Below are 18,368 nucleotides of genomic sequence, written 5' to 3'. Positions count from 1 at the left end.
TCCACCAAACGGCACGGCAGTTATTCTGGAGAGGGTTGAAGTAGCCGGAGCTACATTTTTTGCCTAATCGGTCATTCCAATGAGTGCCTCTGGTTAATTGTTTGTGTTAAATGTCACACTTTGAATATGAAATCCAGGTATATTGCTGTTAGTGTCAACACCTTCAACTTTAATGACATGTTGACATCATGCCATACTACATTTTGACTCCAACCAAGCTCTAGTCTTAAAGTATTGTTCAGTGTGTAAAGTATATTTCTGTGGTATATATATTTCAATATGCCTTTATTTATTCTTCTTTTCTCACAAATTTAAAAAATCTGGTAAATGAGTAAAAAACATTAACATTGGGAAAATAGCAAGGAAGTAATCTTATCTTTCAACATTTCGTTCCACTGGTGCTACAGATCTATAAATCAGTGGTAATGACGGGCACAACTCCATGAATAAGCAAAGTGGGCCCTAGATCCTGAGTCAACTGGTCAAGCTGGTGCAGGTAGGGGGTGTAGCGGCGCGTGTCTGCAGGGGGACGGGGTAGATACAGGAAACGCACGGCAGGGGGTGGATCTCCATTCTCACGAATCAACAGATTGACGGCACGCAGATACTCATCTGACAGCAGTGTGGTGTTGCTGGGAAAGCTGTGGACACACTCAGGGGCTCCATCAGTCTGGGCTCTGGGATGGACCTGGCTGACCTTTGCCCGCCTCTGTCCATGCAGCGCCACCACATGGTCCCAGGGCACGGTGTACACGTTGGCTGTCATGCGCAGGTCCTTCAGCATCTGCTGAAGCATTTCTTCGGCCTCTTGCATACAACAGCCTGTCTCCACACACAAGAAGAGACGGAGCCTGGCCTGGTGCCATGCGTGCGACATGTGCAACACGCAAGCAAGCTGGAGCAAGAAGAGAGAGCATGTGTCCACGTAGCTACAGTTATCAGGCCGCAGCAGGTTCAGTGGCCACACATCAATATAGAGACCAGACTGGCCTGGTTTGGCTCTGGCTAAAACCTCCGACTGGTTAAAAGAGCAGAAATATCGTGCTAGGGCCACACTCTTCTGCATCTTTACAGCATCTGCGATGACATATACATACTCCTCAATGGACAGGTGTTTGGCAGAGGCAGCCTCACCGCTCATTCGATCACTACATACGGGAGGGAAGTGAAAGATTCTCTTCTGTCCTTTAGCAGAGTGGGCACCAGTGGAAAAGACACAGTCCTGCAGGTTGTCCTTGGGAGAGCAGTCATCGTAGAAACCCAGTACAAGGATGTTGGGCCTCATTCCTCCTGTAGGGAAAGAAAACAGTCAAATTTTCCTGCAAATGTAAATTAATAACAAATCTATAACATTGAACTGAAAACACAAAAGCCATGTCAGCATGAAAACTGTGTGCACCAAGCACCCAGTGTATACATTGCAAAACAAAGGTCATGAATGAACATACCTAAACCTGAAATAAATAACAGGTGCTGGATTCCATGTCGAACTGAGTCAGCCAAAGTGAGACTGATAAAGGCCTTAATGTTAAGATAGTCGACCAGAGAGAACCAGGAGTCGTAGCATGACTGCAGTGGGTCAGCAGGCAGCATCTCTTTAAGAGGAAAAACAGTCATTAACACATTCATTAATCTAACTGTATGCATTTTTTCTTCGGTCTTCATCTTATTCCACCTTATCTTTACAAGGTGTTTGTAGAATTCAAGTGGTCTCAAATAGTCACCACGTTAAACACACTACCACAATAGCGATGGCACCCTACCATTAGACAGAATATTATTTGCCATACAATATTCTGTTAATGAAATTAAAAGCATAAATTATTCAAGCAATATGACACGAGTGGGATCATTGGGGTTGGTAAAGGATTACCCTGACAGCATTTGATCATAGGCCAGAGGCCGAGGATTGAAGATAGAGCAGAATCACTGGCATTATATAAAGTTGTCATAGGGAATAGGTTAGCTATGCTAATTGGCTGAACCTCATCTTCGAGTGCTTATCCAAAAGTTGAGTTTTCTTCATTTTCGTCATCACAAATACTACTGATAGATGACCCGAGTCAAATAAATCAACCCTGATCAATCAAACTATTATCTCCAAGACGTTATCTATTCTCTTTCTACACCACATCAGTCTTTCCACCTTCTCACCATTCATACTGTGTATCTAAAGGCATGCATGCATCATTTTAGAATCAGTAGTGAAAAACTTAGGCCATGTCCACATGCTGCCGGGTATTTTTTTATGCATTTTGGCCTTTCATCCACACGAAAACTCGTTCACTGAAAATGGATATTTAAGTGAAGTGAAGATTTTCAGGTCTCCGATTGGCCAATTTTGCCATCTGTTTGATTGATGTGTTCTTGGCAGCCTTCAACAGCTGCTTTTGCGTATTCGTATGGATGTGGATGGAATTATTTTGCAATACGAAAAACCTCAAGTTCAAAAGATACAAAATACCCAGCTATGTGTGTGTGGACACGGCCTAAATGTGGATCACAGTCTCTCACTTTTAAGTCATTTTTAATGGAAGTGGTGGATATGTAATATAATGTACTGGAAAGTATAAGTATAAGTATAATTATAAGTATATATACTCTTTTGATCCCGTGAGGGAAATTTGGTCTCTGCATTTATCCCAATCTGTGAATTAGTAAAACGCACTCAGCACACAGTGAACACACAGTGAGGTGAAGCACACACTAATCCGGACGCAGTGAGCTGCCTGCTACAACAGCGGCGCTCGGGGAGCAGTGAGGGGTTAGGTGCCTTGCTCAAGGGCACTTCAGCCGTTCCTACTGGTCGAGGTTCGAACCGGCAACCCTCCGGTTACAGGTCCGAAGCGCTAACCAGTAGGCCATGGCTGCCCCAACTCTCTATACATAAACGTCATACCCAGCTCTCCTAACTGAACATGGCCGAGTACGTAGAGCCCACTCTTCTTTACATCGTTGATGAAGGTTATGAGGCCGGTGCTGCTCCGTGGATTGGCAACCATCAGCAGCACCTGTGGTCGCCAGAACTTTACATGGTCCTTTCTCACGTCCAGCATCAGCAGGTATTTGCGCACCTGGTTGAGTGTGTGAGCAACATGTTTTCAGGTCAAGGTTGAATATTTCATGTCCATTTCCCGTATCCAATAACTAAATATGCCATCTAGTACAAACTTGTTGACCAAATCAGAGAGTTTGTTTGCCTTTCTGGGGAAAACCCATAGTATTTCAGAGTCTGGACTTTTGCCCGTCTGCGTCACTATTCCAATGAAGAGGGACACATTCACTTTTCAGAGAGGAGAGGTCTTTCATAACCTTATAGCTTTAATTAACTGAAAGATAAATGTAAATCAAGTTTCTTGGCCAAGTATACTTGCGTATACAAGGAATTTGGTCTCTGTATCTATTCCATCTGTGAATTAGTGAACACACAGAGCACACAGTGAGGTGAAGCACACACTAACCCGGAGCAGTGAGCTGCCTTGCTATAGCGGCGCTCGGGGAGCAGTGAGGGGTTAGGTGCCTTACTCAAGGGCACTTCAGCCGTTCCTACTGGTTGGGGATCGAACCGGCAACCCTCCGGTCACAAGCCCGAAGCCCTAACCAGTAGGCCACGACTGCCCCCAAAGATCTGCACAGACGTAAGGTTTATAGCTTTAAAGGGAAACTTGGCAGGATTTCCCCCTCTGCTGGAGAAATTGCACATTATGCTATTTCAAACTGTGTGAAAAGGTAACGATAAAGCACATGGATTTGTTTACAAGCTAGCGAACTGTTAGCATAAGTTTGGCAGAACTATGTGGATGTTACAAGGTAAGGAACACGATTTAAAACGAGTTTCTTGTTTCTCACTTCTCTTTCCGGGACGGTAGTCTCAATGTTGCAAGGTTGGTTTTCCGCCTGGGGACGCTAGGCGCAGCGGGGAAAGTCACCATTTTCACCGGAACAGGTCATTTAACCATCCAAATGATTTCTAAACGGGTTTATAAAGTTGAAATAGTTGCCAAGTTCCCCTTTAAGATTTTTTAGATAAATGGAAATGGATGAGACAGAAGAAACCTTCTTTTTCATTACACATGTTAAACAATATGAGTGCAGAGAGAACACTGATGACAACCTCTTTGCTTGATATGCAAGTCACAGTGGAACCAGAATAAGGCTACTCCAGAAAAAAGGGAAACTAGTACATATAACTAAAAAATATCATGTTTCTAGACTGTGCATTCAAGTCTGGATTGCTGTGGAATATGCATACCTGATGAAAGATGAGGGCCTGAGAAACATATCCCCAGCTACTTGTGGGACACAGGTAGTGGATGAGCAGCAGCAACACCAGCATGAAAACAATGCTGACCGAGGCATAAATGGCATTGATCAGGAACATCATCACCAGACAACCCACGATGCCAAGTGCACAGGTATGCCAGGTGAAGTACCGAAAGGTAGGCCTTATGAGACCAAGAGTGGATGTTAATAATAATAATAATAATAATAATAATAATAATAATAATAACTAGAAATGCAATTACAAGGAATTACCAGTGCATGAAAATGCTAAAGTTGTGATGTAAAATATCATGTATAGTTAAAACAGATAATACAGAGATGGTTACTACGGTGATGCTAGGACAGACATGGTGGTTGCACAGCTTAATAAAAGTTGATAGTTTAAAAGTAGACTGTTTAAAAGCTGAATGTAGATAGTTTAAAAGTTGTTGATAGACAGTAGATAGTTTAAACGTTGTTGATAGACAGCTAGTTTAAAAGTAGACCGTTTAAAAGTTGAAGGTAAATACTTTAAAAGTTGTTGACAGACTGGAAGTTTAATGAATGTTGATATTCAAATAGTTTAATGGCTGTGTATAGGTAGATATTTGACGATAACTGAAAGTTGGAATGGCTCTAATGTTTGCTAACAATTATGCTAAGATTTTTAACTATGCTAACCATGCTACTTAGCTAATGTTTTATAACAGTGCTAGCAATGCTAAAATGCTAACCATGCTACTTAGCTAACGTTTTCTAGCAGTTTAATGAATGTTGATATTCAAATAGTTTAATGGCTGTGTATAGGTAGATATTTGACGATAACTGAAAGTTGGAATAGCTCTGATATTTGCTAGCAGTTATGCTAAGATTTTTAACTATGCTAACCATGCTACTTAGCTAATTTTTTATAGCAGTGCTAGCCATGCTAACCATGCTACTTAGCTAACTTAACTGACGTTTTCTAGCAGTTTTGCTAAACGTGCTAACTATGCTAGCAATGCTAACTATGTTAACCATGTGACTTAGCTAACCTAGCTGATCATTTTTAGTAGTTATGCTAACTAGCATGCTAACAATGTTAACATGCTAACTATGCTAACCATGTGACTTAGCTAACCTAGCTAATCATTTTTAGCAGTTATGCTAACTAGCATGTTAACAATGCTAACTAGGTCAACCATGTTACTTAGCTAACTTAGCTAATCATTTTTTAGCAGTTTTGTTAAAAATGCTAATAATGTTAGCGATGCTAACCATGCTAACTAGCTACAGTGGGTAGGAGTCATAGTTGATGACAAGTAACAGTTACAATGGCTGAACAGTTAAAAAGTTCAGTAGTTTAAAGGGTTAAATTGTTTAATAGTGAAATATTGTAGTGAGGACTTTTATTTTGAAACAGTTTTTGGCAGAGGAAGCAGTTGAACAGGATGTGTAGTCTTAATAGAGCCAGTTTGTATGCTTAAAGCCTGAGACTGGCAGTTGATCCAGGTGGCCTGAACACCTGCCATAGGATTCTAATTGCTTAACGGCAGTATTATGATGTCACAATCGACAATGTTAAGTCTATGGGGATTTTTTAAAAGTTTTTCTTTAATAGTTTAAAAAGTATAAAAGTTTCAAAGTTGAAAACACATAGCAGCTTGGTCCGGTTGAATACCTACGTTACAACGTTTGAATGAAGTTTCTAAGTTAAACTGTTCAAGAGAAATTGCGTACGGAAAAAGTGGTAAGCGGAATAATAATAAGAAGAAGTTGCCTAGGAAGAACAGTACAGTGCATTTTCATGCACTGTAATAATAATACACTTTATTTGTATAGCACCTTTCATCCACATAATGCAGCTCAAAGTGCTTTACATTTGGAGCATTTAACACAATAATACAGGGGTCTCAAACTCAAATGAGCTGGGGGCCACTTCTGCCAACGTCATCTGATTGGAGGGCCGCCTATTTCTGAAAATGCAATGTTCTATTTTTTTAAACCAGGCAAACTAGGCGTCGGGGTTAAGAAAGCAACACCATTGGATTTTTATATCAACATTTCAAAAGGCCATGGCTTGAAAGTGGTCAGAGATAAAGTCCTACTGTAAATGTAAAAATCTTTGAGTATAAACAAAAGTTTATGAAGGGGGTAAATGTACTAATCACTGGATGGCAAGCACCTCAAATTATGCACATTTCAGTAAATACTGGATGAACATATTTGAGCAGGTTTACTTTCCTTTTTTCATATTACCCACATAACAAATTAACAGGAAAACACCTAAGATGTATACCAACACCTAAGATGTATATGGTTTAGTGATGTATTACTAAACCACAAGGCCTACAATAAAGTATTCTGGTCAAATCAGTTCCTATCGCGGGTAATCTGAGTACCCAGAAGTTCGCATCATATTGCGGGTGACTTTGTAGTTCTTTAGAGCCCTGTTTCTACTAGCCCTGCTGTCTTTACCACGTCCATTACGGACACTTTCATCACGATAACCACTGCAACCTCCAAGTTATGTTGGGCAGAGGATCGAAATAAGCATGGTATGCTTAGTGGACACCGTCGTATACACGCAAAGACGCACCTCCATTCACAGACGCACTGTGACTATCACTGTCAATAGACGATCGATCATAATCTCCAAAAGGATATTCTCCTTCAGAATCAGAATAGGTGAATAACATAGCCTACCTAAGACTTCATCACACGTGAACGTTTTTCAACATTAGGTGTAGGCCTATTTCTGCTTCAATTTGTGCAAAACTATGGCCTGCATCGCTTCCGCGTCATTACAAATGCACGTCTTTGTGTTTCTCGCGTGTAATACAAGTTCCTGAAAACTTTGCGCAGCGATTTTGGGTTTGAATCAAGCTCTGGATGTCTAGCACATAGTGGAGCAGAGTAGGCTACAAATGAGATTGGTCACCGTACTTGGATCTATCGTCTACTTTAATCAGCATCGTTGTTTGTCGCAATTAAAAATAGCCTCAAGGGCCGGATTACATTATTATTTTGGCATACGTTGCGGGCCGGAATTGGCCCGCGGGCCGGGTGTTTGAGACCCCTGCAATAATAGATAGATAGATACTTTATTGATCCCTAAGGGGAAATTCAAGGTCTCAGTAGCATACAGACATCACACACAAGACCTTGAATTTCCCCTTGGTATCATGGTGTTAAATGCTCCAAAGAGAGACAAACATTTTTTTTATATAAGTCTGAGCAGTGTGAATCAGCACAGATCACAAAAACTGCAAAGATTTATTATGAATATTATTTTCAAAACATTTCTCAAATTAGGTTAGTATTCAATCCATATTTGTGGAATAACTGGAAAAGTACCGAAAGTTTGGAGCAGAGGCCCATTCCAGGGCTAAACAAGCCAGATCGACAGCAGCATACACCAGCAAAAAAAATATGGTGACAATGCTGGCAATGGTGTTCAATTTCCCGAGCAGCAGTACCACCTGCAGAAACACACAGACAAACTTCTTCAACCAGTGTCTAAAAGCAGTGTTACCTGGTTTCATTGATTCTTTTATCCACCTCACCTGCACAAGTGACCAGGAGATGAGGACAGAAACCCATGGGTTTCCTCTTTCAGATGTCTGACTTGCTGGAGCCAGAACTCCACCTGTAAAACAGCATGGAAACATTTGGCCTTTATTCAAGTATATAGCTTCATTTTTAATTTGAACAGTGAGAATAAAATGTGCTGCTCACCAAATAGATTGTCTCGTGATAGAGCAAAGAGAATCCGTGAAGCCCCAATAAGATTACTCATGGCTGCTGACAGGGTGGATGCGTATATGCCCACCATCACAAGTGGACACCAGACATCAATATTACAGAGAAAACTGTAGTTTCTTAGGAGTAGTAGACTGAAGATTGGGAAACAATGAAAGAAGACGGGCAATCATTTAAAAAGATATTTTGAGAAACAAAAGATACATCTCTGCTCAGAGACGCAGCAAAGTAAGCCAGAAACAACAACGACAATAAAAAGTCAATCTGATAAAATAAATTGTCCATTTCTAAATATAGTGTGAGTATGTGTGTGTTGAATTACCGGTCACAAGAGCATGATGCCAACAAAGCTAGAAGGTTGTATGTGATGAATGTGAAGACGACTGCAGTCAGGGTTCCACGAGGAATGGAATAACTGGGGTTCTTCAAGTCACCTTGGACGCACAGCGGCAACCGTTTGAAAGAGAAATACAAGATGTGTCAGAGAGACAACCCTGGCATTACCCTTTCTCTAAAGCACTCAGACATGGCAATGCACTCAGACAGCCCCTGGAGATAGTGTTGAATGCTCACCTGACATATTGGAGCCAGCCATAATGCCAGTGCAGCCATTGAACATGACAGCAAATACTGTGGTGAAACTCATCATGGAACCTGTGGTGTAGTCCACTGTGTAACTCCCTTTGACAAAGTTAAAATGACTATCAGCATTCATGGTCAGAGAAAGAGCCATGTCACAGCATAATTTCCTGAGTAAACTGTCAATGGCCATGTCAATCAAATCTGTCAGTATCACGGGATATAGCATTGTTTCCCAACCGTGGGGGTCGCCTGAAATTCAAATGAGGTCGGCTGAGGTACAGGGTCTTACAAATGACCAGTACATTACATAAAAATATGTATTAAATAATAAATATTAAAATAATATAATAATATTAAAAACCTATCATAACCAAGTTAAGTAACTGATCCTTCATTACAATCTAGCAAGGTAAAAATAAAGTCAGACAGCCTGCATGGCATGTTCGGTTGATGGAATTATGCTGCTTGATCAATGTTCAAAAAGAAAGTAGCAAAACAACCAGGTGCGCAGGAGTACATTTGGGGTAAATCAAAGTACCACTTTCTTCTGGATGTCACAGTAGTAGAGCTTTAGATTCTCAGCCCGAGCCCGAGCATGGGTAAGGTGGGCCTGGATTTTTTGGGCCCAATCTAAGCTCTATACAGCAGAGATGAGTTGTGCTCTCTCTCACAACATGTGAATGATTGGGGTCTGTCAAAATAGGGTCGCCTGCCAAAAAAGGTTGGGAACCCCTTGGATATAGCAATCAATATAAATCTAGGAATATAGGAAGCTCGTGTTGCTAAGCTTGTTCAATAGGGCTAGGAACAGATGTTTTTAATGCAACAATAAGCATAATGCTACTATTTGAAGCATAGGGCTTTAGAAACACCATATTCATTTTGATTGAATCTTGAAAAGCATTGATTGTAATGATATGGTAAAGTTCAGAATACACTCACAATGACTGCTAAGCACAAAGTTTAAAAAAAATGTATGATACCATCAACTACATGCCAAGATAAAATAGTTAGAAATAGTTGTTGGGGCAAGGTTTTTACACTCTTAGATAATTAGCTTGATCATTTTAGATCAAAATGCTTTCCTGCTGCTTTGAAGAAACAACATATATTTCTAACTGGCTCAGAGATTGAGCATAAAGCCAAGAACACCAGTTGAACCCTGATTAACAGGTCAGACACATTTACATTTATTCATTCGGCAGATGCACTTATCCGAAGCGACTTACAGCAATAGGATGACATTTAAGCTATTCACATTTAAGCTACAGAGCTACAGTTACTAATAACATTTAAGATATTAACTTTTAACGATTTTAGTAGGCCAACTGAAGGTGCCGGAGTAAGACTGTTGCACAAAGCAAGCTCACAGCTGTCTTTTTCACACAGCTAGTTAGTTGTTCTTCAAACTTACCCCACAAATTACCCAACAACGTGTCCAATTTGAAGCCAGTGAAGTTGGCAGTGGCTGCCTGGGTAGAATTGCCTGACACGGCCGGCAAGACAACTACTCTTGGTCCAACAATGAAGAAGCTGGCAAATATTGAGCTCAACACGGTCATGACGATGAGGAAAATGAGAAAGGTGGTCTTGGCATAGATATGGGCACCAACAAGACACACCCCAAGGCAAAGGAGTAGAACGGCTGAGGCGTACAGGAGGGACCACCAGTATCCCAGTGGAAGCATGTGATAGGGATTTGCCAAACCAGCTTCACCTATTAAAATGACATTTTAGAATAATCTAATGAACAGCTTTATTTAAAGTGACATTAGGTTTTCAAACCATATTTTTCTTCATTGAACTCTTTCCAGATAATGAATCTGCAACTCTGACCATACACCACATACATTTAGAGCACTAACCAACTGTGTGCAATTCTGTGCATTCACTGAGGAGTGCGCTGCACTTTATCTAGAACTCTCCATTCTGTGATAAATACACATGCAAAATGTGCTTCCAGAAAACAGTCAACCCAAGATATGACAACAGTACCAGCACAATGCTCCAATTTCCTGATCAGATTCAAATGTATTAAAATGGCAACTGACTGGCATTCAATCAGATATGAAAGGCAGGAGGACATTTTTCAAACCTTCAGAAATGCCAAAAGACACAGTGATTGCTTCCACAAGGCCAAGAACATAGAGGGCACATCCACAAACATTGGCAAAAAAAAACATGATGCCTATGCTACCTCCAAACTCTGGTCCTAAGGCTCGACTGATCATATCTGAGGGAAAATGTTAGGGACAATGCCATGCAGTACCAGTGAACAGCAATTTAGGTTTTGATAGAAAAACGTGCACAGCACATTAAGATACACTTGTGTTGGTGACAAATAGACCGTCTTCAGACAGCTGTATAAAAAGGGAACATCCTTGCTTCAAAGACTGCAAAGTCTTCAATCGTTGTGACTTGTGGAGCAAAGAAAAAACATAATTGGGACTCTTCACCTGAAACGGAATGTAAAATAGTGATATGTAATTTCAGAAAAAATATTTAGATCCCAAGATTTGTCATGGGTGAAAGAAAATGTTTGGATTCATCGGGCAGTCAGTTAAGCACAATGTGACTGAGATATAAACAGGATTCTTGTGCAAAAAGGATACAGTAGGCCCCACCAGCATCCAATGCTCCATTGGTTGAAATAGCACAAACCGACAGCACAGTCATAGTAATGATTAGATAAGATACCAAGAACATCAGGATGGACTGATAAAGTCCTGCATGACCGACAACAAACCCTGTAGATAAACAGAGATATCTTATAAGGTCCGCAAGTCAAGGCACTTTGCTATTAAGTAAAAAAACTCAGTTTAACATTGCCTTCAAACACTCACCAATCCGAAGAAATAAAACAACGCTAAACATGGATAAAACAGTTGGTATGATTACTCCGAAGAAAGTCGTTAGTTTCTTTGGAGGCTTTCCGGCGGTCTTCCGAGACACACGCGGCGATTTATCAACTGTGACCCCGACTGAATTACCCGAGCCATGGGTGCTTGAGGATAGTCGGTAATGCAGCAGAGGCGTTTTCTCTGACATTTTGGTGGCGCTCATCTATTTTGGCGTTGGGCTAAATGCCGTTGTTATAGGCCCTACGGTAACTGGCTTCCATGTTAACTGGCTGGACTGTTTACTTTGCCTCTGGAGTTAACGTAACCGCCCCCTTCTTTTGCAGGTGTGTTCAGCTGATAATTTAGCCTCCAAAACTCGCAGATTCGTCTGTTTAACTCAAGTTCAAATAGAAATGTTTGTGATGCTCCACTTTGTTGTTTAATAAAGCTTTACAACACGATGTGTCGGCGTTGGAAGTGTCAGGTTGTCTGTAGTAGGCTAGGCGACATGCGCTGGGCCATGAATATCCCAGATAGCAATTACTCATTGAATCTATGTTAAATCAACATTATTTTGTCAATGTTAAAATCATTGAGTCAACGTCGCACTTAAACATTGATCCTATAACATTTTGCACCCTCTATTAATATTGAAGCAATGTTGAAATTCCAACTACAGATCAATGGAATTTCAATGGTATTTCAATTAAAATTAATATTGAAACAACGTTGAAATTACAACCAAACTAAAGATCAATGCGATTTCAATGGTATTTCAATTGATATTAAACCTCAGTAAACCACTTTTAATCTGGAAAAATATTGGGAAATTCACATCCTGCTTTATATACAGCCAGGATAAATTTGACTAGGCCTAGTATGGCTGGTTTAGGCTACACAATCGTGCATAAATAACCAGACAACTTATCAGTTTGAAAATCAAGTGCATTTATTAACTCTTCTTCATTTAGAAATTCACGTGTGTTGTGCTTCCCTGCCATCCATTCAGTATAGCATTCATAGACCACCCGTTCGCAGTTAGCCCTCCACCATCCAGTAGCAGAGTGAAGTGGCACCTAACAGAAACAGAAGAAAAGGAGATAGACAGTGTTAGATAAATATGTTCAACTGAAGGCTACTTATAATTGAAACTTTAGAATAATCATAGAATATATATTCTATATGTTTGTTGAGTTTGCTGTCAAAATGCCAGGCTGAAGATGGTGTTAGAATAATTCAGTTTCGCAAGCTGGGTGAGCTCATTGAACATGCCGTGTTTGCTAGCAGCACCAGCCATTCGGGCAGCTCTGTTCGTCCGAACACTTTTGCTGCCCAATGAACGGTTAATGATAGCAGTCTAGTCAGATATGACTTAAAGTTGACTTATATCAGTATTGCTAAAGTTAGCCTATTAAAAACTCACAAAAATATGATCACCAGGAGTTAAATAAATGTTAGCTAAATCTCCACGTAAACCAGCAGCACATCTTCAGCCTATAATTTTGACAGCCTAGAAGCTAACGTTACCGGTAGGCCTAGCACTACTTCATATTTTATTATCATGAGTATAATAAACTGTAACTTACTGACAACAAAGGTAGGACCTAATTATAAATCAGACTGCCGAGTAACGTTAACCTAACATTATGATGAACTGCCATAACGTAAGTTAGCCTAAACATTAATTTGACAACAGCAAGTAAATTTAGCTAGCCTAGCATTTGAATCAGTTTGTAAATCTGACAGTACGATGTACATAGACTGTAAACATGACCGAATTTAATGTAGTACACTTTTACAATAAAACATTATCGTTTGATAAATAAATGCTTGCTTACCATTAAGGAGGAGTGAACTTGACAGAGAGCTGAACACCACCGTTGGTCTGACTGAACTGTTGCTGAAAATGAACTGTACAGTTCAAACGTCGTCGCGCGGTCAACTGTAAATCCACTACTTTTCAATCACCACGTTAAGATTTCCCAGTCAACCACAAATCCATGACTTTTCAATATCTTTTAGTGAACTATGTATCGATGCTCTATCGATTATGGCAACATAAACTATAAACCAATGTTGTTTCGATATCTCTCTTATCGATAATCATGCACTGTCGGGTTTTTGTCAGGATTGTAATGCTGATTCAATGTCTATTTACCATTGAGATTTCAATCTCAACCAAAATGATGATTTGGATGGAAAATCAACATCATATCAATGTCACCTTGCTATCTGGGATACCACCAAATAAAACAAAATAAACTCCACGTGGGTCTCGAACCGCTAATAAATTAAACTGCTTGTATGATAACCTGGCATCAGACACGCAAATTGCAGATAATATGAATTTAAACCAAAGATGAACGAATAGGCCCAGGAAAAAAATGAACTAAAATTTCACAGTAAAACAGTGAAATTTACAGTACAACTAATTTTTTTATATTCTACCATTGCATTTAGGCTACAGTTCAACCACGAATATATCATAACTTGACTATGAACTCTCCCATTACTACCATTCATATATGAACTTCATGGTCGCACGTCTGATGCAGACGTTGAAGTTTACAGTTAATAAGTAAAGATGGTTGACTGCAATTTAGTTTATAGTCAGACTGCGGTCTTCATAATTATGAGGTTTACTATGAAGTTTACAGTTCAACTAAACATTTTCAACTTCAAAAGTAAATCACATTTCTGGGGTAATACCATAGACTGTATGAAATAAAACATGAATTCCCTCTTTGTATATCCTTCACATTCCTGTGCTACCTCTACTTTTAAGCTTTTGTGTGGTCATCAAATAGACTGCTATGTTTACTTACTCACATGTTACTTGTATCGACTAAAGTTTAACAACATGACAGAAAAATGAACTTTTGATTAAAGAACACAGTGTCATCCATTATTACTTATCATGAACACATCAAAATCGGTCATGGCACTGTTAATAAATACTTCATGGTTGAACTGTAAAAGATCCATAAGTTGACAGTGTTACTATGAACCATCATAGTGAATTTTACAGTAAAACCATCAAATTACCACAAACAAACCAATGAAAATACCAGCACTCTTTTTATGGAAGCCATAGCTATGTAGCTATGACACCATGTGTGCAGGAAGACCATCTTACTCAATTTAGCTCTAATATTCTCAGGGTTCTTGACTCTATAGCACCTGCCAAGGCTAAAAGTAAACCTAAAACACCATAGAGGAATATCACAACAGTAGCAAATCAGAAGAGAGAATGTAGGAAAGCTGAACGCAAATGGAGAAATACTAAGCTTGAGTTATGTAGGGCCAGGCAATCTTCATTAATTGTAACATTAATAACACCCGTGCTCTTTTTGCCATTGTTGATAAGTTAACAAATTCCCCAACATAACAGAGCTACCTCAAGATTTCAAGTCAACAAAAAAATGTAATGACGTTGGTTCTTTTTTTCCCATCACAAAATTGAAATTATTAGAGTTCACCACAGGCCTAAACAAAATGTAGCCTCCTTATCTGTATTTACTGCTATTGATGGCCAAACCCTTGAAAAAACTGTGCTGCAACTTAGTTTTATCTACCTGCTGTCTTGACGCTCTGCCTAAAGTCTTTAAAAGTGTTTTCAGCTGTTTGGCATTTGAGCTTTTGCAAATTGTGAACCGTTTTCACCTCATTTTCCTAGCAGCACTTAAGACAGTTATCAAACCTCTCCTGTTGTGTTTGCTGTCAAATGTGACCGATTGACAATTATTTTCAAAAATATTGTTTCCTTATTCTGACTACCATGAGTTGCCATGACTTAACACAGGGCATCTGAACACACAAAACAATTTTTGATAATTTTCATGACAATTTGAGTGTTTTATTTAACACCCATGTGTATTCCCGGTCTCAAATATGACCGGCCATTAGAAATGAATCTGTGAGAAAATGGTCAGTGTATAAAATTGAATCCAGACACATACTTGTTGATTAGATGGACTGTATGTGTGCTTCTGTACATTAAAACACACACACAAACACACCCTCACTCTCCCTCTTTGCTTCCCCAATAGAATATTCCCCTTTCTGACTTGCACGAGTTCAGGTCAATGAGACCTACAGGCCATAAACAGCAAATGGAAGTTCAATAGGTTATATCTATAGAACACACGTTCATACAAAGGTCTATCACACCATTAGATGATAATATATGTTCTACTATGGATTTATAACAAGTTATAATGCAGCGGTCATTTCTGACCAGGAACACAAAACTAGTAAACATGAAACGAACAGGAGGGTTAAAAAAAGAAACCTGGATTAGTTTATACTTAAAGGAGAATTCCGGTGTGATATTGACCTAAAGTGTATTGAAACATGATACCGAGTGTGAACGTATGTCTCATAGCCCATCTCGGCTTGTCCCCTGCACTCCAAAATCTGGCGCTAGTTAGCCGATGCTACCAACAGCTTTTTCAATAGTGGTGCTTCGGCATCGGGCTAGCCATGCAAATAAATCACTGTTTTACACCCATTTACGAGGCTCAATGTATCTCCACACTTCATTGGTAGACTTCCGAGGGCCCTGACATTTAAAACGAGACATTGAGAACTTTGAAAAAGCACTGGTAGTTTACTTACAAGACGATTTATACAGACAGTATCTTCACAAAGTTTAGCGTTTGCAGCCATCTTGAATTTAGTCACGATAAGTCGAGCAACGAGTAAGAATGAACAGGTATGATAAGGGATCAGATTCCAAAAATAATTCAGTGGAAATGCATGGATTCCAGTTTGGAAGAAACTGGAATCCATGCATTTCCACTGAATTCTCAATGTCTCGTTTTAAATGTCAGGGCCCTCGGAAGTCTACCAATGAAGTGTGGAGATACATTGAGCCTCGTAAATGGGTGTAAAACAGTGATTTATTTGCATGGCTAGCCCGATGCCGAAGCACCACTATTGAAAAAGCTGTTGGTAGCATCGGCTAACTAGCGCCAGATTTTGGAGTGCAGGGGACAAGCCGAGATGGGCTATGAGACATACGTTCACACTCGGTATCATGTTTCAATACACTTTAGGTCAATATCACACCGGAATTCTCCTTTAACAATTACAGGCCTATTTCAAGCCTCCTCTTTATAGATAATGTTATTGAAAAAGTAGTTTTCAATGACAACCTCCAGTCAGGCTTTCCTCAACATCATGCTGAAGCAGCCCTAGTCAAGGTCATAAAAGGCATTCACCTGAATGCAGACTCTGGTAAAATACGATACATACATTTAATAAATTCAAGTCCTACCTAGTAGACAAGGACTACTTTGTTTCTATCAGCACCTCTGTATCAGAGAAAATCACCATGCCATATGGGGTTCCACAGGGATCTATTCTTGGGCCCCTTAACCTGTACCTGTTTAACCTGTACATGCTCCCTCTTGGACAAAGTACAAGGTAGCTTATCTATGCAGATGACACCCAGGTCTACCTTGCTCTCTCACCAAATGATGTTGGTTGAGTCACTGGGCCAATCCCACAGACTTTGGTGCACATTCTCGCGAAATTTGTAAGGGCTGTCCCAATGCCGCATTTCAAAAAGCGTGAGGGTTTGAGTATACACACTTACTGAGCCCCTTTCCATGAGTCTGCATTGGACTTCACCACAGGTAATTACCCACAGTTCCAAGCGTTGTGACGTTTACCGCGGAGACCAGGGAAATCCAGAAATTACAAAGGTAAACAACAGCACGACACACGTGCATAGTGCACGTGTCAGCAACGTCTTTGTTATTAACCATTGTGAAGTGCTGTCCCAATTCCATACCTATTTGAGCCAATGTGGTCTCACACACTCACTCACTTAGCACCTGAGATCAATTAAGTCTGTCCTTAGTCCTCAGGGCTCACTTTGGGATTGGCCCATTGTGTCTATGTCTTGAAAAAGTGAATTGCTGGATGCAACATCATTTCTTACAATTAAATAAAGACAAGACAGAGTTCTGTTTTGGAATTGAGATTGAAACTCAGCACCTATTTGGAATCTAGAGCACTTCAAACCAGAACCTGTGTCAAAAACCTTGGTGTAACACTGGATGGAGATCTTAGTTTCAATGAGCACATCGAAACAATTACTAAATCAGCATTTTGGTACCTTACAAATATAGACAAGATTTGTGTCTAAGCAGGATTTGAAAACGAATCCATGCCTTCATATCATGCAGGGTTGATTATTGTAATACTCTCCTCACTGGCCTCCCCCAAAAGTCTATCAGACAGCTCCAACTAATACAAAATGCAGCAGCCAGAACAAAGAAAGGAGATCACATCACCCTAATCATCAGGTCCTTGCACTGGCTCTACTGACGCTGGTCTGCTGGTAGTGCCCAAGGTCAAAACTAGTAAAATGGCATTTAGCCATATGGTGCCCACTGCTGGAACTCAGATGCCTAGAGATCAGATTTGAAAAATAAACTAGAAAATGTAATTTCGAGGAAATTACCAGTGCATGAAAATATAAACATACTGTATATTATTATACTGTATATTAACATAAAATGCCAAACAAACTTTTATTTGGAAACAGTTGGCAGGAGTCATAGTTGATAACAACTGACAGTTGAAATGGCTGAACAGTTAAATAGTTGTGTAGTTTAAATAGTTAAATTATTTAATAGTGAATTATTGTAGTGAGGATATTTATTTTGAAACAGTTGTGGGCAGAGGAAATAGTAGTCTTCAGAGAGCCAGTGTATGCTTAAAGCCTGAGACAGAGTATATAGTTTAAAAGTTGAATGTAGATAGTGTGATGGATGTTGATAGACAGAAAGTTGAATGGATGTTGATAGGCAGATTGTTTAAAGGATGCTGATGTATAGTTTAATGGGTGGATGAGTGAATGGTTTGAGGATAAATGGATAGAAAGTTGGATGGAATGTGCCTTATATCCTTGTAGAATGGAGAGACACAGAG

At 39.8% G+C, this 18,368-nt stretch overlaps 1 protein-coding gene and 1 long non-coding RNA gene across 5 annotated transcripts; both read right to left on the bottom strand.

Annotated features, from left to right (window-relative positions):
• Nucleotides 1–275: 275 nt before the first annotated feature.
• LOC121713935 (solute carrier family 12 member 9-like) lies at nucleotides 276–11,723 on the bottom strand. 4 transcript variants are annotated; one of them, XM_042099046.1, is made up of 14 exons: nucleotides 11,430–11,723; nucleotides 11,199–11,333; nucleotides 10,682–10,819; nucleotides 10,001–10,303; nucleotides 8,578–8,685; nucleotides 8,327–8,438; nucleotides 7,981–8,138; nucleotides 7,809–7,891; nucleotides 7,600–7,724; nucleotides 4,253–4,445; nucleotides 2,900–3,074; nucleotides 1,449–1,595; nucleotides 943–1,290; nucleotides 276–789 (listed from the first exon to the last, which is right to left on the bottom strand). In XM_042099046.1, exons 1-14 carry the CDS (start codon nucleotides 11,647–11,649, stop codon nucleotides 410–412), a joined length of 2,625 nt encoding a protein of 874 aa, XP_041954980.1. In that variant the 5' UTR covers nucleotides 11,650–11,723; the 3' UTR covers nucleotides 276–409. The 4 variants fall into 4 exon arrangements, with proteins under 4 accessions (XP_041954980.1, XP_041954950.1, XP_041954961.1 ...); XM_042099016.1 differs by having other exon boundaries at nucleotides 276–1,290; XM_042099027.1 differs by having other exon boundaries at nucleotides 276–1,290; nucleotides 4,253–4,346.
• Nucleotides 11,724–12,353: 630 nt separating this feature from the next.
• LOC121714769 lies at nucleotides 12,354–14,310 on the bottom strand. The gene is made up of 2 exons (XR_006033423.1): nucleotides 13,265–14,310; nucleotides 12,354–12,502 (listed from the first exon to the last, which is right to left on the bottom strand). It is a non-coding gene; the product is annotated as an uncharacterized LOC121714769 (long non-coding RNA).
• Nucleotides 14,311–18,368: the final 4,058 nt, after the last annotated feature.

This window comes from Alosa sapidissima, chromosome 1 (assembly GCF_018492685.1).
Source record: "Alosa sapidissima isolate fAloSap1 chromosome 1, fAloSap1.pri, whole genome shotgun sequence".
NCBI classification, from domain to species: Eukaryota; Metazoa; Chordata; class Actinopteri; order Clupeiformes; family Clupeidae; genus Alosa; species Alosa sapidissima.
This window is presented reverse-complemented; position numbering and strand designations above follow the sequence as displayed.

Excerpts from the sequence above, each read along its gene's own strand:
- LOC121713935 (XM_042099016.1), bottom strand. The coding sequence starts at position 11,649 with ATGAGCGCCACCAAAATGTCAGAGAAAACGCCTCTGCTGCATTACCGA. Across the intron at positions 7,892-7,980 it reads ATCACGAGACAATCTATTTG|GTGGAGTTCTGGCTCCAGCA; the intron begins GTGAGCAGCACA and ends GCTGTTTTACAG. Across the intron at positions 1,596-2,899 it reads TGTTCAGTTAGGAGAGCTGG|AGATGCTGCCTGCTGACCCA; the intron begins GTATGACGTTTA and ends TTCCTCTTAAAG.